Consider the following 24,846-nt stretch of genomic DNA (forward strand, 5'->3'; position numbering starts at 1 on the left):
CCAATGTTGAATTCTGTACAAGTGCAGTTTTTTGTGTGGGAACTTTTCAACAGTTTACATAAGTTTTAAAAGCCCCAATAACATACTGTATATACTATTTATAGGAAAAAAAAAAAAGGTACAATACTACTATGCTGTGTTTTTGAAACAGTTTTGAGTAATACTTTAATAGTATGCCTGCATTAAATCTTTTTTAGCAACAGGAAATTTTACCCATACAGAGCAGAAGTTGTTGTACCATTTATATAAGATCAGTCCAATATCATGATTTTCAAACTGCTGTGCCTAAAATGCAGTTGAAGGGTACCCCCCAAAAAGTCTTGATTTTTTTTTTTTTAATGTGATTAGCAACTTCAGAATAGTTGTGGCTCTTGTAAAGTATTCTTTTCCTAATGAAACCAAACAAAACCTTTTCTTTTAGTTATGATGCATGCAAAGAATTGACTGGCTCCCCCTTTGTTCTTACAATAACAGATAAAGAGGGAGAGACTAATCACTCAGAGACCATGAGCTGTCAAGACAAAATGCCAGTAGGTCAATAACATTCCCCTCTCACTTCAGAGTAACTTTGGATTCCAGCCCGTGCCCCCTAGGAGATACCCAACTCAACATAATTGGTTAGCCCCTGTTTTTTCTGCACAAATTAATCCAATAATGCCAAAAGGATAATAGGCAAAAGACCTTTATATACCATATTTTATTATATACAACATACCCCAGAGAAAGATGTACACCTTGTTTTTGAAAGGCAGAAGAAAAGATTTTTACTTGGAAATTCTTGTAAGTAGCAGTAACTGATTAGCAGCTTCTACAGCAGGAGTCTTTGCTGGGAAAAGAGAAAATGTCCATACCCAGCAAGCAGCTGGGGAGCCCCATAATCAGCACTGTAGCGTAACTTTTGTTTTCCCCAGCGAAGTAGGAACTGCTGTTACCTTATTTCCTTACTTATAACAGGTACCCTAGTTTCTAACAACTGAATTTTTTTTGTTGGGGGGAGGGGGTGCATGATGTGTGAGAAGAAACATAGCATAACTTGGATCTGGAGAGAATACCGAAGTACAGGTTCCTTGTGTGTCCCAGAGTTTCCCATATTTGGAAGTATTAAGCTTTCCAAAGAAAATAAATCTCCACTCCTAGAAGAGCAACAGAACCTAGTCAATCCCTCCCCCTCCAAAACCCACCTTTCTCTGTCACTGTGTTCTACTTCTTAAATAGTTTTGAAAGAGAGATGGAGAGTGTGAGGTAGTTTGAGGCCCTTGAGATGAAATTTTGGCATCATAATTATAACCTTAGATTCTGATCATTTTGACATCCATCAGCTTAACACACAGTCATGTCAATATTTGGAAATCATATCCCAGGTTCCTGTGTTTTTGGTATCTGTAAAAACCATGTCTTGTTACATGCACATACACTTCCCTAGTATTCTTCAGTGTTTGCAGAAAGCATATTTTGATTATAGGTTTCTTGTACTGGAAGGGAATTCAACCTTGACAACTTGTCAGTAACTGCTTTGATACACAAGTTCATAGTTCCTGTTCATTTTAAAGCTTGTAGGGTAACTTGTTAGACATTTACTAAAATTTCCAGATCTTTACAACTAAGATCCAGTCCTTCAACTTATTTTAGAAACAAGCTGTTTGACTCCCTGAATAGTAGGGGTTACTAGCATGTGTATGGAAACGTGCTGTTGGTACACAAATTTTCTTCCTTCCACATTTGGAGGATGGGTTAGATTTTCATGCATTGCTGTTCTGGTGTGTATACCAAAGTCCTGGCAAGTACTGGCTTGGCTTAGACAGAATTCATCCTGCCTTGAACAGCAAGTTGGACTGGATGTGTTTTCTTTGATTCTATAAGTGTCTTGGATGTCAGGAAAATAGTTGATTAGTGTCTGTCCTTCATACTTTTAATCCGTATCCTTCATACTTTTCATATTTTTAAAGACAGTAAAATTGTTGGATCCCCCCAAGGTGCCAGTGCTTTTTGTAGAGCTAAAACTGATTCTTTAGGGGCCTCCTGAGTTGTCATTTCAAGTAATTTTCAAAGTACTCTTCTAGAATATCTTATTTGGTCCTTGTATTAAAGGTGGCCACCCCCATGGTAAAAGCGTTTGAGGTGGGTACACTATCGTATGTACGGTCAAAAGGTCATGCTAGTGTAACCCCCTTCTGCGGTAAAAGAGAGCTTTTAAAAATCTTTGGAAGGTCAGCGAAACCATCTTGAGCTCGCTTAGGGGGATTTGGTGGTGGCTGGTAGACAGTGGGTGGACCACTGAGGGTAAGGGGAAAACATCCTATCTTAGCTGCCAGGCCAGAGTGTCTGTGGCAGTTGAGGCCCATAGGGGAGTATTTTGACAACCCTTCGTGAACAAGGGCAGAGACTGGTAGACTGAGGTGGACTGTCCTATTAAAAATGCTGGCTGATCAGGGCTGGGTGAGCTCTAGTTTCTCCTTATAGAAAAGTAACAAATCTGTTCAGTGTCCCAAGAACTGACTGAAGTTGAGGGGAAATTTGGATGACCGTGCTCAGCCAGAGAGGTGTATATCCTACTCTGAGCATCTGCTGGGATAAAGAAACACCCCAGGCATGTTGGATTCATCCAGAGGCTCCTGTGAAGGGTAGATTCAGTCTGCTTCTAACTGGACTCAGAATACAAGGAGCATCAGGTCCCAGGCAGATGTTGCACTTCAGACGCAATTAAATAGTTAATTGTGTCTTAAAGTATAAAGTGGCCACATGTTCAGGAATTAATGGCACAATAAAACAGGAAACCATTGTGCCTTAAATTGAATGTATGGTAGAGTCTGCCCCAGAGCAGTCCCTATCAGCTGATTTGTTGTCCAGCAGAGACAGCCCTGGAGCTTGACCACAGGGCTCATTCCTACCAGCCAATGGCAGGTTGGTACAGCATAGGGGCTTGAGCCACAGGGTGGTCCTGATCCTACTGATAGTCAGTTTATCAGGACTGATCTTGGGATCAGCTTATGGGTGGTCCTGATCAGCTGATTGGGGCTGCCCCAGGATTCAGGCCCCAGGGCAGTCCCCATCTGCCAACAGCCAATGATGAGCTTAATTGGCTCTGGGAACATATCATGGGATCAGATGGCCCCATGGGCCCCCAGAGCTAGCTACAGATCAGCTGAATTTTGGGCACCCAACCTGCTGGTATAGAAGGAGCCCAGATTCATGATCCCATGCTCCACTTGCACTAGCAGTATGACATGATTTGGGATCTGATCCTTGATCCCCATGATTGTGCCTCCTCTTGCATACCTGTGGCATCACACCTTCAAGTAAATGCCTGTCAGAGACTTCTGGGACAGCAAAGCTTATTAGCAGCTTATTCATTAATGACGAGCAGTCTAACGTATTATGAGCGATTGTGATTTTTAAGAGTTTTCTTTGTAAGTTTTTCATTAGGTTTTTGTTGTTGTTCATTTGTTTTTGGACTTGTTATGATAATAGAAAGATGCATTTGATTTTAAAAAAATCATTATTCTTCACTGAGAAGAATTTGATGTCAGATATCGTATATTAGATGGTGCTGGTTTTTACGTATGTAATGAATCCAGAGGGGTTGTGCATTTGGTATTGCATAGTCCTTTCACTGAGTCTTTGTTCCTAAAGCTGACACCCTCTACCATGGAGGTCCAAGGAGGTAATCGAGCAGGTCCAAGGAGGTGATCCTCCCCCTCTGTATGACATTGGTCAGGCCACTGTTGGAGTACTGTGTCCTGTTCTGGACGTCACACTTCAGGAGGGATGTGGACAACATGGAGAGGGTCCAGAGGAGGGCCACTCACGTGATCGGGGCAGCAGGGCAGGCCCTACGAGGAAAGGCTATGAAACCTGAACCTGTTCAATTTCCACAAGAGAAGGCTGAAAGGGGATCTGGTGGCCATCTATAAACTGACCAAGGAGACCAGCAGGCAATGGGAGAGCCCCTGTTCCCCCAAGCACTACTGGGAGTAACAAGGAATAATGGCCGTAAGTTGACAGAGAGTAGATTCAGGCTAGATATCAGGAGGCACTATTTCACAAGGCGGCTAGGATCTGGAACCACCTTCCAAGGGAAGTGCTGCTCACTCCTACCCTGGAAGTATTTAAAAGGAGGCTGGATGAATACCTTGCTGGGGTCGTTTGACCCCAGTGCTCTTTCCTGCCCATGGCAGGGGGTTGGATTTGATGATCTGTTTAGGTCCCTTCCAACCCTACCAACTGTCAAAGGGTCCAGTTCTTTCCATTCTCTACCTTAACCTGAAGCAACTAAAGGAGGGTAAATGTTATACTTTGAACAAAGACCTGAATTTCACCCTGTAATTGCTTATTTTTCTTCCAGGCCTTTCTCTGTGCTGCACCTCTCTGGTGTTAGGACTCTCTTCACCCCAGTAGCTGTGCTTCTCTGCTGCTGGGGTACTTTTGAGCCCTCTACCTTCCCTATAGCCACATCTGCAAAACCACTGGCGCAAACAACACAAGCATAAGCCCCTGAGCTATAACTTAAATACCTAAAATGACAACAGCACTCTTCCCCTCAGAGGGGACAAATTTCCACCCTTGAGACAGCATGCCCCTTAGCCTGGGTACCTAGGAAGCTCCTGGAGTCTTGCTGCACTTGGGCAATAAAGCAGGCGACACCAGGTCTCAGGCAGCTCCCTCATGCAGGAGCTCCTTCCCCTAGCAGTTGCCAGAGAGAATGCCCTGCTAGCTCCAGCCCTGAGCTTATATGCCCTAGGGCCCTGCTGCCTCCTGGTCATCTGACCACCTGCAGGTACATTAGCTTGTTGCTCAGAACCTGCAGCTGTGGAGCTCTGCCTAGCTTGCAGAGCTCCATGGCCTGGGTGCTTCAGCCCTTAAGTAGTAGGTACCTCTTAGTGTCTGGCTACAGGTGCAAACTAGGATTTTAACATGAACAATTGCTTGAAGACCCTGCAGGGATGTTGAAACTGACTGTTGCTGGTACTGTTAGTCACAACTGTAAAAAAGGAAGGAAAATGATATGATTGCCAGTCAGCGGGGAGGTAGCCACAAGAAGCTGTTAATGTTATCCATACTTTGGTAGATTGAGAATGCCTAGCATGTAGTTCTTTAACTGCTTTTAAACGCATTGAAATTTTGTAGGATATTTCATTTAAAATGATGCATGTTCCTGAATCTGGAGGGTAATAAGTTATAACAGCTGTTAAGTGTTTATTTCTGAAACATTTTAATTGTAGTCACAAAAATTGGTTTTGTTTTAAGCAATGTATCTTTAATTTAGAAAACTTAATGTTATTGTAAAGTATTTATCTTTTGATTTCCTTTTCTTTTATGTCTTGTCAATGTTGCTGTTTTAATTGGCTTTTTGCAATTTTAGTTTCGAGAGGGGAAGATGTCTTACTAATGCATACACTGTGCTGTGCTGTCTTAATATGATAAAATGATATAGAGTCACATGATAAAAAGATAGTCACAGAATGATGCAAGTTAAAGGTCATTTGCTGAGTGTCCTGCTAGAAATATTGCTTGGATAGGTGATGGAAAAAGAAAAGACATTTCTTTATAAGAGAAATGCAAACAATTTAAGTTGAAAAATTTGAGGAAACAAAATAAAATATGTTGTATAATAACTTTTCTTCTCTAAAAGATGTATTCAGAGGTGTGATACCTTTCCACAGTACATAATCCAGGCTTCACAGAATGTGATCTAAACTCTCCAAGAAAACCCTACTACATAGCTATCATGATGATGGAAAAAGCCAGTAGGTGTGAAACATGACTCCAAAACTAATAAGATTCTATTAAGTGGTTTCATTTTTAAATATTAGGAAAGGAGAGGACAAGCAAACTTCCATTGACTTATCTGTACTGAATTGCTTTTGGTCTTTCTCTGTAGGTTTCTGCTTTGGGTCTGGATCCCTCGGGTGCCCGTTTAGTAACTGGAGGCTATGATTATGATGTTAAATTTTGGGACTTTGCTGGAATGGATGCATCTTTGCAAGCTTTTCGATCCCTCCAGCCTTGTGAATGGTAGGTATTGAGACTACCTTTCTGACTTAAGAAAGTTTCTATATTGCAGTTTTCAGTAATGGTGAATCACAAACTACCAAGTTGTTCTTTTGGAAAGGTTTCAGTTACCCATAATATTTCTATAGTAGACAAAAGAAGATAAAGAAGGTTAGCTGTTGCTGTCATGTGGGAATGTGGGGGCAGGTCTGGGACCACTTGTGGATTGGGATGTTAACTAGTGTCAGGAGGGGGAGAGAAGAATCCAGGGGCAGGATGAGTTAGGAAGCCAGGAGATCAATTTGAGAGTGAGGTTTAGGAGCAAGCCAAGTCAGGAAGTCACAATATCGAGCGGGGAGCAGAGTTAGAGAGCAAGCCGAAACCAGAAGCTGGAAGATTGAGCATGGTCAGAGGGCAATAGAGAGAGAACAGCTAAGTAGTCTTGACAACAGGGTTCAGGTTGATGCTAAACACTTCCTGTTCCTGTGCAGGGGTTTATATGGTGGAAGTGGGAGCATCAGCTGACCCTGACTGGCCATTCTGGTGGTCCACTGGAGTGGCTGGACAGTTAGCCTTTTCTGGACCCTTTAGGGCAGCTTTGCCCTGTTTGGGTGATGAGCCATGGGGTGGCAGGCCTGGATGACTGGCTGTGTTGGCTAGCCTGTGGCCTCAGGTTCAAGAAGGCAGCTATCAGACTGAATATACTTCATGCTTAAGACTTGAATAATTTCCCATTTTATCTGTTTTAACAAATTGTGTGTTTAACATGGCATATGTATGTATCACCAAATAGTCAAATTGCTTATTTTAAAACTCAACATAAACATAGTTGCAAGTTCTTAATTATATACAAAAATTAATAGAATGTGGCTTCCAACTGCCCCCTCTCCCATTCTCGGAGACTCATTGGATAACTGTATAACAGACGGGTAAGGACAGTTTGAGCATCATTTTTAAGGAAATGATAGTGATCAGGGATCCAGGTTTTCAGTTTCCCTCAGAAAAATGTGTATTTTCCCTTTTGAAGCAGGAAACCATGGGTTTTCCTTTTTGCAAACAGCTCTCTGCAGGCTGGCAGAGTTCTAGCCTGCAAGAGCTACTTACAAAAGGGCAGGAAACCCCCTGCGCATCCAGAGGCGGCAGGGGAGAATCCTGAGAATCTGAGTAGGCCAGGGCTGGCTCAGACTTGCTTTCCCTCCTACCGGTTTTTGGAGTAAGTGGGGCTTTTGTGGGTTAGGGACTGGCAGTGGGGAGCAGCTTGGGGTTCCTTCCAGCAGGGTTTTGTGAGGCCCCAACTGCCGGGAGAGCTGCTGGGACTGGGGAGGTATGCACAGTGAGACGTGGGGATGGGAGGAGCAGTGCAGTCAGTCTGCATGCTGTCCTGCCTGGCCTGGGGCCCTACCGGCCTCACCAGTCCTAGGAGAGCACAGCCACTGTGTCCAGTTGGCTTATGGGACTGGACCTGCAGGCAGGAGCTGCAGCCGTACAGGCGGGGCAGGTGCTACATTTTCAGCCTGGCCCTGCACGCACACTGGCACCAAGACGTGGCCCCAGCCTGTGAGATCTCCTTGTCCCAGGAGTCAGGGTGTGATGGGCTGGGGAGGAGGGGGGGAAGTGATGAGCAGGGGGGGATTGAGGTGGCAGTGTTGTCTGTGTGTGTGTGTGTGTGAGAGAGAGTTCATGGGGGGAGCTGTCTGGGTAGAAGCAGCCACCAGAGCCGGGCCTGGAGCCCTCCTGCACTCCTAGAGCAGCCTGTGCAGGGGGGAGGCCAGCTTGAAGGGGAAGCGGCTTGCTCAGGTAAAGGCAGAACCCAGTCTCTGAGCCCCAGTCAGGGGCTTTCCAGTAAGGCCTTGGGGACTGCTGGGTCTTGGGCACAGGTATAGGGAGCAGAACAGCAGGGAGTGGCATTGCTCAGAGCCACAAAGCAGTAATGGAGGAGTGGGGGAGCTCTGATTTTTCTATGATTAAAAAATCAAAATCAAACACTTAAATATATAGGTATTTAGAATTCATTTTATTATAATGATTGAGACACTGGTAGGCTTCCAAATTGCTTTAAAATTGTAAATATATCAATAAAATATTGTGTTCAACTGATACTTATATAAGAAGTGGTATTTCATTTTAATTATGGAAAACCACAGATTTGGGATTTTTTAATCACAGGGAATTTGGAATTATCAGAGAATTTGCGATTTTTAAACAGGGAAAACTAGGGTTCCTGATAGTGATATATGTACACTATTGTGTGTATGGGGGTGTTATAATGGTAATTATATATATTGCTTAGTACTTCAAAATAATATGTTTTATATATAAACGTAGTGCTATAAAACATATTGTTTGAAGAGGTTGGCTTTTTTGGCTGTGACTTATTGCAAGAGAATGGCTAAGTCTGTAAAAAACAGCTATGCTCAAGAACCAGAGCTCTCTGACAGTTATCAGTACATTTTTTGTTTTGCAACTTAGGGTGGGGAAAAAAAAGTTTCATTATTTCTCCAAAGGCATTTGTAAATTCAACCTAAAGTGCTGAGAAGTAGCATGGAGAAGAACTTTCAAGTCAATATCTTGGGTGGAGCTAACTTGCACACACAGAAATCATAAATTAATAAAAAGTGTAGTTAAAAAGATCAATGGGAATGTGATGCTAACACTTCAAAAGTCTTTCCCCAATAACAGAAATCAGTCGTAACCCTTAAGACTCTTGGCATATGGAGTCTTAGTTCTTAGTGTCTCTTAGTGGACATAATTTTGAAAGTTTGAAAAGGCGAAGTAACACCAGATAAAGTATACTGTGAATGTGGTGTTACTTCCTGTCCTGTGCGGTGAATGACATCTACTCTGAAGCATGAGCTTTAGTTACTTTATTTTAGTGTGTTCTTACTACTTTAAAATTATTTAGCCCTTCCAGAAACTAGCCACAGTGTCTTACTTTGTCTATAGCCTGCAAAGAGAAATTCGATAAGTTGTGTAAACACTTCATTTTATTTATTATTGTAGCAAAGTAGGTTTAGCTTGGATATCAGGAAAAATATCTTTACTGTTGGAATGGTGAGGCAGGAGAATGAACTGCCAGTGGAAACTGTACAGTTTCCTTTGTGGGCTGTTTTCAAGAAGAGCTTGGATAAATATTGGTCAGGGATGAGTTGCTATGGATTAGGGCTGTTCCATTTTGACTTGAGTTTCGATGGAACAGTGTTTCGTTTCGAATTTCATTTAGATTCGAAACAGCTGTTCCGTTTTGCTTCATCAAAACAGTGAAGCTGTTTCGCTGCTGTTTTGATGTTTCACCCATTGTTATGATGGGGAAGCTTGAAACACCCTCTCTCATCTGGCAGGCAGATCGGGGCTCCGGGGCCTTGATCTGCCTGCCACATGACAGAGGGAAGCCAGTGTTGCCGTCTGGGAATGGGGAAGGGAACTGAGCCCGATTGTTTAGTTCCCTACCCAGCACTAGATCAAGTTGGGGATGGGAAGTCATTCTGGCTGGGCTCAGTTCCCTTGCCCTGCGCTGTGATCAGCTTCCTGCAGCCCAGCCGCAGGAGACGGGGAGAGCCATGGCTGTGCTTCCGACTTTTTCTGTTGGGAGTGCAGCCCTGGTTCTCCCCCGTCTCCCACCACCTCACTGCTGACTGCTTTGAAACGCGAAACTTTTGAAACATTTTGACTAGCCTCATTTTGTTTCGAGGCTGTTTCGAAGCCCTTTGTTTTGATTGGATTTTGCTGTTTCAAGCTCTAAATGAGTCGAAACAGTGTCAAATTGAAACATCCGGCGAAATTTTGCACAGCCCTACTATGGATCATGCTGTGAAGAGCAACAGAACCCAGAGACCTCCTAGAACATATCTCGGCGACTGTGAGAACAGCAGGTGATAATTTGAGAGGGCTATGCTCAGCTGCAGGAGAATTGAGAGCTCTACAACTGCCCTTGTTATGAAAAATTGTTACAGGATCCCCAGCTCTTCTAAATTTATGGAAGAGAGAGGATGATAAAAAAGGGAGTTTGTGCTGTCTGATAAGGATGTGTGATGTGTAGAATGTTTGTTGTCCTGAAGTTGCAGTACCAAAAACAGGGTGTGTGCTTTATTCCATAATTCTGGGCATTGTTGTTGGCCATGTGGGGTCAGGAAGTACTTTTTTTCCACACCTATCACTACAGGTGCTAGGGATTTTTTTGGGTTTTTTTTGGGGGGTGGGTCTTTTTGTCCCCCCACCTTCCTTAGAAGCATTGAGTGTTGTCCACAGCCAACACTGAGGATTTTGACTAGGGTGTACTGATGCTCATGTTGGGTCCTAAAATTCCAGAGGTTCCTGACTAGATGTTCAGGTTCTTGGTCCTTTGCTCAAAGTCAGATCAACCACCGCATGTGGCATCAAGAAGAAATTCCAACCCATGGTCTGACTGGCATGGACTGGGGGCTGGGGGAGAAGAGCAAAGGGTTGTCTTCCTCTGGGGATTTATTCCTGGGATCCTCTTCCGTGGATCTCTTAAGCACATTCTAAAGCTACTTCCTCACCTTGAAGTAGCAGGACATCGATAGTACCCTAATTCCCATGCTTTATTTGTGGCAGGTTAAAGGGTGATTTTGATTTGAGGCAACAATTTTTTGGTGGTATCTTTTAGTGGATATTGGACTATCACAGCTACAACAAGACTCCAACCCTACTCCTTGATGTTAGAAGAGGTTAGACCAACATTTCAGTTGGGTGGTTTAGATGAGTATGATCCTGCCCTAAGGAGGGGCTTGCCTTGGTGATCTCCTGAGGTCCCTTCCAGCCTTACTTTCACATAAAAGTGTGGCAGGCTTACTGATAACAGCCTGGCATGCTGGGCTCAGAGAATCTTCATTGTGATTGGTGGCACATTTCCACCAGTCATATGAATACTGGGGAGAGGCTTGCCTCACCCCTACCCAGGGCAAGGCAGAAAGCCCAGACATGGTTGATGGCTGTGTCTTGCTCTAGTCTGATCGGTCTGATGGCAATCCGGGGCTGAGCCCCCAGTGGGAATAAAAGAGCAGCATGCCCAGCACACGGGTGGCTGCATCAAGGAACACAGAAGTACAGCTGGCAAGAGCTGGCCAGCAGGGCAGAGCAGTTGCCCTGGAGAGCCCAAAGATCCCCTTGTCAGATAGGAGTGGCAGCAGCTGCATCCCCAGCCCCTCCATGAGGTGTGTGGCAAATGGTGCACATCTCAGTGCACGGAGCAAGACCGTGGGAGACGTACTCGTTGGCTTGGGTGTGTGACTCGTGATGTGCGGCTAGATAGTTGATGTGCAGACGGCTCATGGTGTAGTCTGGCAATGGGACTGGGACCCTGGAAGCTGCTCAGTGCAGCTCAGGTCTCCAAACCCTGGTAGGCGACCAGGGACTTGGTGCAGGCTTTGCTGCGTGGCAGGTCCTCAACAGACTGAGACCCTGGGAACCGCTCCTGGCAGCTCGGGCCCTCAGCATGAAGCCGGAAGCTCAGTGTAGGAGGTGCTGTGCAGCAGGTCCAAGACAGACCGGGCCCTGGGACCGTGCAAGGTGGCTCAGGCCCCCAACCCTGAGTAGAAGGTAAAGTCCCCAGGAGCATGCGACAGTGCATGGGGCTACCAGCAGGCAAGTGGCCTGGGATGGAGCCAGAGGCCTGGGAGGCTCCTGCCGCAAGGAGAGACTTGCCTAAGGGGACACAGACCACCCATCTGGCCCCAGAGGCATGAGTTACTGGAGAAAAGGGGTTCCCAGAGAGGAAGGAACACCCAGGCCAGGCTTTTCAAAGGGGGAAGGAGGAGCTTTATTGGGATGCATTCCTGCTGGGGCCACTGAGGGCCAGGATAACTGGGGATCCTTATCGAGTTGCTATTGTATGACTCCAACCCCAGTTGGGACCTTCTCCTAACACTTACCTGTGTTTTACTGAATTTAGATCTGTGGTATAAGGTCATATAGAATTTGCCTATTAGTTGATGTTCATATTATATACCTGTATAATGTATATAAATGTACATATGTTTGTTTATATTTGTCTTTTACTAACTTGTATGTATTAATAAATTTGTATATAGTTAAGTTTCAGACTGGCCTGGCCTGAATCTATAGGGACAGAGAGAAACTGTGTGCAGCCTGCAGTTTCACCCACAGCACTCTTGCCAGCTAACAACCCCTTCGATTGGAAAAGGGAGTACATACTTGAGTATATCTGGGCTACAAATATGTGATTATAAATTTACTGGCAGCTCATGAAATAAAATGATCCATTAGGGATCTTAGGAAAAGCAGAAAGAAAAAAAGAAAGAGATCAGACCAGCATTGTGAATCATGGTAACGTTTTCATTAGGAAAAAAATTCATTGGGGTAGTGGACATGAGGGATCAATAGCAAGATGTAAGATGGGTATCCTGTATTACTATGTTCTCAACTTTTAACCTGCGCAGAATTTATCATAAAGCACAGCAGAGTCTTGTTGTCTGATAAAACAGCCTTGCATGTAAGCAAAACTGTAACTTTAATAAGCCACAGTATAAAAGTTGATACATTCCAATCTATACCATATCTGGTGGTTCATTGCTATCCCTTAGGTAGCATTAAAAAATCGCCAGTGCTGCTAGGAAGAGAACATGCACAAACCTTGGGATCCATTACCTGTTATAATCACAGAGATACCTGGCCCAGTAAAACAGGCAGAGTCAGAAGATCCTCAAAATATTTGGCAAAGAAGAATCCTCACTGAAGCATTTTGGTGTTGAAATTCTTTCATTGAATTTGTTAATAAGAGTATTGACTTTGCTTCTCCTTGTCCCTGACGAAACCGGAGACACTGATCTTAAGTCTAGATGTAGGAGTTCTGGAATCAGTTTCCTTCTATGTTTTTCCCCTGATGCTTGAATGTAGTTGTCTAATATCAGATATCAAAGCATTTGTGTGCAAGGTGAAGACTTCATGTCTCGGGGCTCGTGTACAAAGTTATGCTCAGGAAATTTAGTTGAAATAACTGACAATGTAAAATTAAATTAGATACTTTATATGTTCTCATTCAGAAGTAAAGTAGCACTTGATCAAAAACCTTGACTTTAGCAAGGCTTTTGATACAGTCTCCCTTAACAGACCTACACAGGTTACAGGAGTGGGCGGATGAGAACAGGATGGGTTTCAACACTGACAAGTGCAAGGTGCTGCACCTGAGGAGGAAGAACCAGCAGCATACCTACAGGCTGGAGAACTCCCTTCTCGTAAGTGCAGAGTCAGAAAAGGATCTTGGAATCACTATTGATGCCAAGATGAACATGGGCCGGCAGTGTGGGGAGACAGTTAGGAAGGCCAACTGCACCTTGTCATGCATCCATACTTGCATCTCGAGCAGGTCCAAGGAGGTGATCCCCCCCCACCCCTCTATGCGACACTGTTCAGGCTGCAGTTGAAGTACTGCATCCAGTTCTGGGCACTGCACTTCAAGAGGGATGTGAACAACATGGAGAGGGTCCAGAGGAGGGCCACTTGCATGATCAGGGGACAGCAGGGCAAGCCCTACGAAGACAGGCTGTGGGACCTGAGCCTGTTCAGCCTCCGCAAGAGAAGGCTGAGCGGGGATCTAGTGGCCTGTTACAAACTAGTCAGAGGAGACCAGCAGGCACTGGGGGAGTCCCTATTCCCCTGAGTACTACCAGGAGTGACAAGAAATAATGGTCACAAGCCGGCAGAGGGTAGATTCAGACTAGATATCAGGAGGTGCTACTTCACTGTCAGGGTGGCTAGGATCTGGATCCAACTCCCAAGTGAAGTGGTGCTGCTTCTTCCTTGGGGGTCTTTAACAGGAGGCTAGACGAAAACCTTGCTGGGGTCGTTTGACCCCAGTACTTTTTCCTGCCATGGCAGGGGGTCGGACTTGATGATCTGCTCAGGTCCCTGCTGACCCTACCAACTGTGAAACTATGAAACATTCTCACAAGCAAGCTAAGGAAGTATGGGTTGGATGAATGGACTGTTGTAAGGTGGCTAAAAAGCTGGCTGGATCATCAGGCTCAGCGCGTAGTGATCAGCAGCTCTATGATTAGTTGGCACCTGGTATCGAGTGGAGTGCCCCAAGAGTTGGTCCTGAGGCCAGTTTTGTTCAATGTCTTCATCAATGACCTGGAAGATGGGATGGAGTGCACCTTCAGCAAGTTTGCAGATTACACCAAGCTGGGGGGGAGTAGTAGATACCTAGAGGGTAGAGCTAGGATTCAGAGAGACGTCAACAGATTGGACCACAAGAAATCTCCTGAGGTGCAGTAAGGACAAGGGCGAAGTTCTGCATATGGGATGAAATAATCCCATGCTCCGGTACAGGCATGAGGGGGAGGGGACTGACTAAGTAGCACCTCTGCAAAAAAGGATCTGTGGGTGACAGTGAACAATAAGCTGAATATGAGCCAACAGTGTGCCCTTGTTGCCAAGAAAGCTAACAGCATATTGGGCTGCATTAGTAGAAGTGTTACTAGTAGATCGAGAGAAGTGATTCTTCCCCTCTGTTTGGAACTGGGAAGGCCACGCCTGGAAAACTGTGTCCAGTCTTAGTCCCCAACTACAGAAGGGATGTAGACAGATTGAAGAGAGAGTCCAGTGGAGGGCAATGGAAATGGTTGGGGCACATGACTTCTGAGGAGAGGTTGAGGGAACTGGGTTTATTTAGTTTGAACAAGAGAAGACTTAGCATGGATTCAAGCTAAGCTGCCTTCAACTACTGAAAGGGTGTTTAATAGCAGCCTTCAACTACTGAAAGGGTGTTTAATAGCAGCCTTCAACTACTGAAAGGGTGTTTCCAAAGAGGATGGAGTTGGACTGTTCTCAGTGGTAGCAGATGAGAGAACAAAGAATGGTCTCAAGATGCAGCAAGAAAAGGTTAGATTAAATATTAGAAAACATTTGCTCATGATGAGGGTAATAAAGCATCGGAACAGGTTTCCAAGAAAGATGGTGGAATCTCTATCCTTGGAGGTTTTTAATACCCACATAGACAAAGTCTTGGGTTGGATGATATAGTTGGGGATGGTCCTGCTTTGATCATGGGGTTGGACTGGATGACCTCCTGAGGTTCCTTTCTAATTTTCTATGATTCTGTGACCCTAGTCACTGTAGCCTAATCCTTCTTGAATTGTAGTCAATCTCTGTGTCTGGCTGAAGGAGGCAGTTTCTGAGAGACTAGCCCTTGCTAGAGGAAAGGGAGACACTGTGAACCTGTTATCTCTTGACTGCATGTTTTAACACAATCTAGCTTCTTGAACATAAAGGGAGGGTTCTCCACCTGGTGAGGGTTACTTTACAGGCCAGCCGCCACTCCTTCCTGTTGTCCTGGCTTTAGCTCTAGCCGAGAACTCCAGGTTTCCACTTCCTGACTCTGCTCGAGGGGTTAGGATGTCACAGTACAGGACAGCCCATGGCCCAGGGCTCCTATGTGGTGCAGGTCAGCAGGGGAGTCCATAGTCTGGGAGATGAGGGTGAAGCCAGGGTGCCTGTGTGCACCGTATAGTAGGGGGATGACTGTGCGTTGTATGGCCTTGAGGCATTGTTGCTCACACTGGTGAGGCCCACGTAATATGCAGTCCTTGACCACTTAGAAGTTAGACATTTCCTGCATTAAGGCAATAAGATCAATATCTTAGCTGAAGGAAGCAATTCAGACTTTCATAGGAAAACACCAACAAAAGAGGCTGTGGAAAAGTTCACGAATTGGAGTCCATTTAAGTGAAAAATTTCATGCAAGTAATTTGCTTATCCATCCTTCCAACCAACCCCCACATTGTGCTCACTGTCTTGGTATGTCTTGGTTTTTTTAACGAATGAAATGAAATGTTGAGTGAGGTTTTTCAGCTATGTAATGTGATCCTTCAAACAGAGTAGCCTGCAAATGGAGAAACAAGCAAAGCGCATTCTATATTATCCTGTTTGTTTATGTGAAATGAGCATGCAGATGTCTAGCAAATCTTCTTACTGTTGTTTCACTCTGGGTTTTTTTTGCACTGTACATGATCAAACTTTTATTCCTCATGCAAAAAAAAATTTCGAGCCAATTCTTACAATTTGCTAGCAACTTATGATGAAGGGGAAGCTGTTCCACAAAAACATTCCTAGCCTACGTTATCATTGCAGCAGAAAAATTGTCAGAAAAACTAAGATTTAAAGTTGAGTTTTACCTCAGCCTACAGCTAATATCCAGTAAATTTGAGGGATTTCTATAGTAATAGTCCTTAATTAGTTAGAAAAGTGAGGAAAAGTCTGTGCAAAAAGGTTCTGCCTACAGTGGCCAGAAAACGATATTCATTCTTTGCTAACATTCAGTTGTTATTTTTAAGCACAGCTCATTAGTAGGCTACAAACAGTATTTCTCTGTCCTCTGTAGTAAGAGTGATTAATAAGAAAGCGGCAACAGATTAGAGTTGATAATACTGTGCAATAATGAGTTGATAATACTTTGTAAACATGTACATGTGTTCCTTAAACAAATAAAATGAGTACAGTTCACGCTCATTTTTTTTTTCTCTGTCCTATTTTGGAGAAAACAGCTTACAAATACATTTAGCAATTTACCGTTGGCAAAAGAAATCATGGTCCAATGTTGTTAGCTTCAAATGCACACTATCCTGGACACTGTTCTTTTAATCAATCATGCTACAGTATTTACCCGAATCCAAGAAGCCTTTTGAATTTAGATTATTTTCCCTGCTTCTCCCCACTTCCCCCTGCCCCAGTTAGATTCTATGCCTGGAAAAATTATAATTTCTCAATAATTTTCCAGGTATAGAATCTAATTAATAGAAGGGCATCTTAAATGTGTCCCCAGCACTGCTGTGGCAGGCTGCAGGGTTTCCCTGTCTCTTGCCACCTTCCTTGCCAAATGACCCATTTTGGCCTGGGGGGGGGGGATGTGTCTTGGCTTACTTCAGTACCGAGTCCAGGGCCAAAGCTGGACCTGAGCTGCTGCCTGCCCCAGGCTGTTACTTGAATCTAAGACAAGGGATTTTCCCCCTATGCTGATTAGGGCGGGGGAAAACTCATCCTGAATTTGAGTAAATATAGTGGGTGTTTTCATCTGTTTTCTGGAGAATAGGGGTGCTCAAGCTTTTGGCCCTTCAGGCCGGATGAGTTAGGGTTACCATACATCTGGGTTTTCCCAGACATGTTCTCTTTTTGGGTCCTCCAATTTTCGTCCAGGTGGTTTTTTTGAAATATGAACGAATGTCTGGGATTTTGCTCTGCTAGTTCCTTTTCACTGTTGATGCTGGTAGAACTTGCTAGATACTGGCATTTCCCAGCTTGCCATAGCAGCGTGCATCTTTACCAGGGGAGTTGGGTTTTCTGTTTGCTGTGGAAAAACATGGATTTTTTTTTCCTTTTTAAAGGAGGAAACAATGGGTTTCCCCTTGCAGGCTGTCAGCCTTCTAGCCTGCAAGGCTCTACTTAGGGCTGTTGGAGGCAGGGGGTGTCGCATGCATCTGTGTGCACACATATGTGGCCAGCATACAGCTGAGCAGGGTGATGGGGGCAGCCCCAGCAGCTAGGTGGAAGTAAGTCTATGGGGAGCAGGGGTTGGTGGGCTAGGGCTTGTGGACTGTCTGGGGCTGGGCGCATGTGTCAGGGATACGTGATGAGGATGGTTATGTGAGAAGGAGCAGGTGCCTGCCGGTGCTGGGGGAAGTTGTCCAGGTGCTGGGGCTGCAGCAGGGCAGGGGGACTGAGGCTGAGGAAAGGGGCAGGGGAGCCCTTTGGGGGTGGTGGGAAGCTGTATGGCTAGGCCAGTGCCCATGCTTGCAGGGGTGGGGTGGCCGAGATATGCAGGGCTGGGGTGGGGACGGGGGGCTGTGGATCAGGAGTAAGGAGCACCAGTAGGGCGGGGTGCTGCTGTGGCTTGGGACTGTAGATCAGGAGTGCAGGACACTGGTAGCACATGTGGGAGTGAGGGGCACCAGAAGGGATGGGAGGCTGTGGGTTGGGAGTGACGGGCACTGGCAAAGCATGGGAAGGTAAGGGACTGTGGATTGGGAGTGAGGGTCACCAGCAGGGCTTGGGGGTGGGAGGTGGCTGTGGCTTTATTTTTGTTTTACATTTAATTTCTCAGGCAATAACACTTATTATTTACTTTAACAGTTAGAAACTGCCCCTCAAAATCATATACCCCTTGCCCTGACAGGTGTCTTTTTTTTGGAACTGGAAATATGATAACTCTAAAATGAGTGGTGTGGGGCTGGTCCGGAGGCTGGATCAAGCCCTATGCACCAGAATGAGGCCTCATATGCTTGGTTAGGGCCCCATAAGGCCATGACTGGCCCCTGCATGCCAGGATCAAGCCCTGGCAGCCTGTGCCACCCCTACTTGGTCCCAAATGCTGAGATTAGGTGCCCAGTCCAGTGCACAAGGCCATGGCTCCCCGCAGGTTAGGAAATTTGGCATCGGGAACAGTGGCTCTGCTCCCACACCACCAAATTTCTAGACGTGTGGGGAGACCCATGGGCCAGATGACATAGCTCCAGGAGTCAGATCTGGCTCACAAGCTGGGAGTTCAACACTCCTGCTGTTGAGTATTTAGTGTCCCAGTTTGAATTTGTTTAATCAAGCATGAAATAGTAACAGTTTTAAGATCTGATTCAATTCAGTCATTTTCTCTGGGTTTCATAGTTTTCATAGATTTCATAGACATTAGGGCTGGAAGGGACCTTGGAAGATCATCGAGTCCAGCCCCATTAATTAAACATCTCCAGAATTTGAATACAGACCTTGAACTGCAGTTTAGTTCCTGAAAATATCTGTCATTAAGAGTTGCTTTCTCCATGGCAAGCTTGCGGTATGTTGGCAGGGCATTCTGAGGTAAGTTGTATCGCCACTGCCTGTACTATTTTTATTCTTTAGCTATAGAATTTAGTCTCAAACCTCTTAAACTGACACCCTTCACTAATTCTATATTTGAGGTACAGTAAAACCTGTATTAATCAGTATCGAGACCCCCATGGTGAAGGAGAGAATGGGGCAGGGGCAGGCGCTGCTTGGGTGGGGCAGGGCGCGGGATGGACCCATGAGTGGGTCATCCGGGGGGGCGAAGAAGGGAGGGAGGGGAGCTCCCACCATTGCATATACCCTGGGAGGAAATGTGGGGGGCATGTGCCCCCAGATCTGTGTGGGGCAGAGTAGGCTGCAGCTGCGGGCTGGGGCCAGGGGTGGCACGGAGCTGTTCCCAGCAGGGTTGTTGGGCTGGGGCTGCACTCAGGGCAGGTGGTAGCAGTGCTTGGAGGAGGGCTATGTGGGAGCTAGGGTGAATTGTGGGGTGGGTACAGCCCCCCCCCACTTAGCTGTCTCCTAGTTTTGCCACTACCCACCCTGTCCTGGCTGAGCAGCTCCTGCCCCAGCCCTACTCCTTCCTTCACTGTGTGGGCCTCAATCTGTACCCCCATGCTCCTTTCCTCCCTCCACCCCCTCCCCCACACCAGACTTCCCAGCCCAATGCTGGTCTCCAACCTGCCCAGTTGCATAATGAAATTGGATCTGTATCGGCCAATATGGCTCCTTTAAAAATTGGCCCTAGGTATCAGCCCAAAAAATCTCTATCGGTGCATCCCTAATTGGTAGTGCAGTTAACATTTTTATTTTTGCATTTTGTTTTAAGGTTAGGATGTGTAAGAATTCCATATTGCCCCAGACGCTGTTTGTACACAGGTGTCAGATTATGCTGTTAATTTATTCTCAAAATTAGAATTTTTTAAATAAAACCTGTACCCTCAAACCTGGCCTCCTATTATAAAGGGAAATATTTATTATACATATATTGCATTTTCTCACATACAGCACACAGATTTTTTAAAGAAAAAGCCAACTACTGGAAATTGCAGTGTGAATATATGTAAGCAATATGGTAAAAGCAGTATCTGCCTTGCCTGCCAAAGTAAAAGTAAAATCAGCACAGGATTTGCAGGCAGCAGAATAATGAGCAAGCCTGGCTCCCTAGCTTCTCCTACTCTTGTACTTACTACAAGAAAATATCTTTTTTTCTTTTGCTGTTCAAAAACAAGAGACATATTTTATCCTGAGGCTTGGTATATGCAAGAAAATATGGTATATCCATTTGTGCATAAAAACTGTCCCCTTGTATATAGCTCTGCTCTGCAGTTATTGACAGAAGATACTGTCTTTGAAAAGTTTGGCAGAGTTATGCTTAAAAAGACTTGAATTAACACTGTTAAAGTGAACTGGTTTTCTAAATTTCTCAAGACTCCTATTTTAATACTAATAAGAACCAAATACGTTTCCTTTAAAAACTGCCTGTACAGAGCCTCATTCTTGGGAGTAGTCCAGTAAGTATCTGAAAAACAGTAACTGCTGGGGCCGTACATACATACTGCTTATGGAACCAGTATTTTAGATTATAAAAGCTTTTTATTGCTTATTGCCCCGAGTTTCTTTTTTAGCTAACAGGCCTTGAAAATATCCTTCTTGGTACCTGAACACATTTGCTTGAAATAGTTGTTTTTATTATTTGTGTTGAACATAGGAGCCCTAGTCTTGGACTAGGTATAGGTGCAGTACAAACAGAACTAACAGTACTAAACAAGAGATGAAACTTGTGCCAAACAGCTTGCAATCAAAGAGTAAGACAGAAGACCACAGGTCCAAACAGATGGGGGAGAGGGGGCTACAAGTAATCTGTGAGATGGTGATCATTGCCACTGACAGTGGTATCTTTTTGTCAGACCAAAAAATGGTCTTTAGGTAACGTGGATTCCATCACAAATCAGAACTGCTCACGTCACACCTGAACTGTGAAATTTCTCAAATAGCGATTCAGTGGGTGCTCTCTTTATCCCTAACAGATGCATCAAGCAATTATGTTACTAGAAAATCCTTTTACAAGGATTAGCAACCTGCCCTGCAGGCTGGATCTGTCCCATAAAGAGATTGGGTCAGGCCCATAGCAGCATGTAGTGGTGGGGATACTTTCTCCACTTTGCACTGTGCGTTCCTCTGCTATGTGTTGCTGATCCCCTTGGCAGCACCCCAGCACTCCCTACTCTGTGCCTTCTGGTCCCCTCTCCCCACTACAGCCTCCTTGAACTCAAGAAGTCTTGAATCAACCATTGTTTCATCCCTGCTGGAGACTGGAAATCTTTTCTAGTGCTTCCTCTGAGCCTAATATCCTTGACCACCTTTTTCTTCACTTTTTCCTTGTCCTGTAGGAGCTTCCATTTCTGCCTTTTCTAGTATACACTGGGGATGCTCAACCTCTGGCCTACAGACCAGATGCCGTCCTTGGAACCTTGAAATCTGGCCCACAGGGCTTCCCCAGGTCAAGAATTTGGCAGTGGGGGAGCAGTGGCTATTAATGCAGCTACCCTTCCCACCACTAAATTCCTAAACCCCATGCCCTACATGGCCAACTGGAGCCAGGCTGTGGCCTCTTTCCCCCGTGGGGCTGGCCTACCTCTCCCCCTTCCCCCACACACATCTGGATCGAGACTGACCCACAGCCATCTTTCACCCTTCTCCATGTGGCTGGGTTTGGGCTAAGCCATGCCCCTTTTTCCCCTGTTGGGCCAAGCCACACCCCTTGCCCTACAAGGCTGGCTTGGCTCTAGGCTTCTCCCAGCCCCACTCTGTGTGGTCTGATGGGTACTGTGAAAATTTCCCATCTTTTTCAAACTGCTACAGTGCAAAGACAAGTTTATTTCTTCCTAGCCAGTCAGGCAGTCAAGAAGCTGCTTAAAGTTCTGACTATAAACTTGGAGGTATATTGAACCTTCTTTCAGCCCTGATTTTTTTTGTACCCTCAGCCTACATTTAGTCTATGAAGTAGCATTTGGCATACATTAATATCCAGTTTTATTAAAACCTCAAGTTCATAATGATTTTTGGCTGAAAGTTTGGATTGCATAATAGGATGTTTGAAGTGTTTTTGGCTTTTGTGTCATAAGACAAATACAGCTAGGCTTGCCAGAGATCCTTGAAATGATTATAAAAGAACCTTTACATTGCTGCGTTCAGAGAAAACCTCTTTAATATATGCTACAGTATGTCATATATTCTGAACAGTAATTCTCAGTTATGGGGCTGAGGTGTTAAATAAAGCTACTGTTAACAAATAACCCTTAGCTAGTGGGGAAGAAAAGTTAATTATGTGTCAGTTTATAAAGACATCGCCCCATGAATCCTAAAGTATGAAGTTATTAAGTGACACATTTTCATGGATGCTCAACAACCAAAATTCAACATTAATTTCAGTAATGATTTCCTTAGTTTCCTTTAAAAACAAAGGAAAAAGTTGCCAAAGGTTGCATCCAAAGTAGTCTCTTCTTCGTCTGAAGCAAGATATTCTGCAGAAACATGACCACTGAAGGTCTTGACTAAAGCACCCTAGGGAAGCACAGTCCAAAGTTGTTGGAAAGGATTTTAACATGCTTTAAGTCATAATCCAGTAGTTGAATGCTGAGAAAAGCTACTGAAACACGTTGGTAAGAATCGAAATGGGTTTTTGATCATTGACAGCTTAACTGTTTTTCATTAAAAGAGCCCTCCCAACCTTACTTCAATTAATCCTGGGTATCTTGGAATTATTTCAACAAGCTTTTCTTATTTCTTGTTTTACAAATTGAACAGCCATGTTCTGCCTTATGAGCTTGATTCAGGAATGTTGCTCAGATCACTGCAGAAATTGGGTATCTCAGGAAGGCAAGGATTTCTTATGGTGATCTCTTTTATTGGACAAACTATGTGGTTGGGCTAGAGTTAGACAAGCTGTATAGAGTGAGACAGCCATCTCTCATAGAAAGCTGACATCGATGAAGAAATCCAACATGGCCTCATATGTGCAAGTACAGTTTTTGGATACCTGAAGAAATGTGTGTTCAAAGATCGCAACATCAGATCCAAAACCAACCTCGTAGTTTATCAAGCAGTCATGATCCCCACCTTGTTGTACAGAGCTGAAACATGGACAACATGCAAGATGCATCTAAAGTTGTTGGAGAAATATCATCAATGCTGTCTGCAGAAGATTCTCTGAATCCAGTGGGAAGATAGATGCACCAATGTTAGTGCTGTCCTACAGGCGAACACTATGAGTATTGAGGCAAGGATTATCCAACATCAACATCTTTGGGCCGTCCATGTCATCCAGATGTCTGACTTGAGACTCCTAAAAGTTATATTTTCCCAGTTCAGCCAAGGCATATGGTTAAGAGGAGGGTAGGAAAAGCACTTCAGGTACATCTTCAAGGCCAACTTAAAACAATGTAACATTGATGTCAGCTCATGGGAGACTGTCACACAGGACTGCTGAAAATGGAGGAAAAGTGTGCTGCAGACATCTCAGTACTCTGAAACCTCATGACAACAACAGGAGGTGGAAAAGCACGAGTGGCAGAAACTGTGTTACAGACCAAACGCATGTCCGAGCTGCAGTAGAGTCTGTCAATCCTAGATAGGCTGCATCACCCATCTTCAGACACACAGATAAGACACTCATGGAAGACAGTCATCCTTGACAGTGCTGACTCATCATGTACATCTGCCATATAGTCATATTTCTTTTATATATCAACAAGAGTTTTTCCTTTCTGAGAAGGTGTGCGTGTCTTATCTCCCTTCTTTCGTCTAGAAAGCAACGTGATGGCACCAAGCCTCCTTCTTCACTGTAACATGTCAATTTTAGTGTTTGGGTTAAAAACTGAGTTAACGTCCTTGTGACACTGTTACACTTAAATTCCTTTTTCAATCATTCTGAATTGATATGTCAGTATATTTAGCTGTAATTTCAGTAGCAGAGATGGACTCTAGTCCTTTTAGGTTTTTGTTCTAATATAAAATCACAATAGCTTTACAGCTAACCTTATTACTTAATTTCCATTCCCAGCTTAACAGCCTCTACTACCATATTTTTTCACATACCACACACTCAAATATGATATACATCTTGTTTCTAGGACAGCAGAATGAAAAGAAAAAGATATTTCTAGAGTTACGGCTGCATAGGGCAGGGACAAAACCTAATCTTCAGCTTGCTCAACCTGCCTTTTCCTGCTTAACCAAAAACTGAAATGCAAGCTGCTATTGAAAACTGGTCTCTGTGGGTAGAACTATGTTTTTTGAAAAGAGCTGAAAAATCTCCAAGGCTGTGAAATAGGAGACACTAACAACAGCTAGCAGATTGCAAAATTGTCCAATGAAAAGTTAGCATGATTAGTGGAACATCAAGATCATTATAAACAGAGCACAATTGTTAACACCTGTGGAATGAAGTATAATGAGCCATTAAGTCAACTAACTTCCTGTGCTGCCTGAATAGTACTGATACTGCTATTGCACAATGGAAAATTCATCGAAGCAGGGTGCTTCTATTCTAAGGAGCTTTTCTACTTATGACATGCACCCAAATATTGGGGGCTGATTTTTGGGGAAAATGTGTGCATGTCATGCAAATAAATAGTGTAATTTTCTGTAGAAAAAATCATCCTGAAACCTTACATACTCTGTAGGTAGTAGAGGAGGTTTTATGTGCATGTGCCTGTATGCTCAGAATATTTTGGTTTAATAGAAAAATTAAATTTTTCACTTTTTTTTTTAAAATTGTGGATTTTTAAACACACTGGATTGCTGTTATGTCTACTGCTCACAGTCTTCTTCTCCTTGGTCTGGAGCTGGATGGCTAGTCAGTTTTTGAAGAGAGCGCATCTTTGTCCATGTCTCAAGGTTGAGACTGAAAGGGATTGTATGTCATCTGCAGACGCTCTTTAATCTTCAGCAGTTCTCTTTAATTGTTACTCTTGATAATGTCCCCAGACAGAAAATGGGTTTCAAACAAAATTCAGTTTGTTTAGACTATCTGAATTTACACTTCTCATAAGCTAAAGTAGGTATGGCATT

The 24,846-nt window shown here is 44.3% G+C and overlaps 1 protein-coding gene across 1 annotated transcript in view; it reads left to right on the top strand.

Moving 5' to 3' along the window:
• WDR70 (WD repeat domain 70) overlaps window positions 1-24,846 on the top strand; it is a 261,442-nt gene that overhangs the window by 60,934 nt on the left and 175,662 nt on the right. The window contains exon 7 of the mRNA XM_019531979.1: window positions 5,879-6,012. Within this exon, the coding sequence (XP_019387524.1) occupies window positions 5,879-6,012 (134 nt within the window). The remainder of the gene's footprint in view (window positions 1-5,878; window positions 6,013-24,846) is intronic.

The sequence above is a fragment of the Crocodylus porosus genome, unplaced genomic scaffold (genome assembly GCF_001723895.1).
Source record: "Crocodylus porosus isolate Cpor-Errol unplaced genomic scaffold, CroPor_comp1, whole genome shotgun sequence".
NCBI classification, from domain to species: domain Eukaryota; kingdom Metazoa; phylum Chordata; order Crocodylia; family Crocodylidae; genus Crocodylus; species Crocodylus porosus.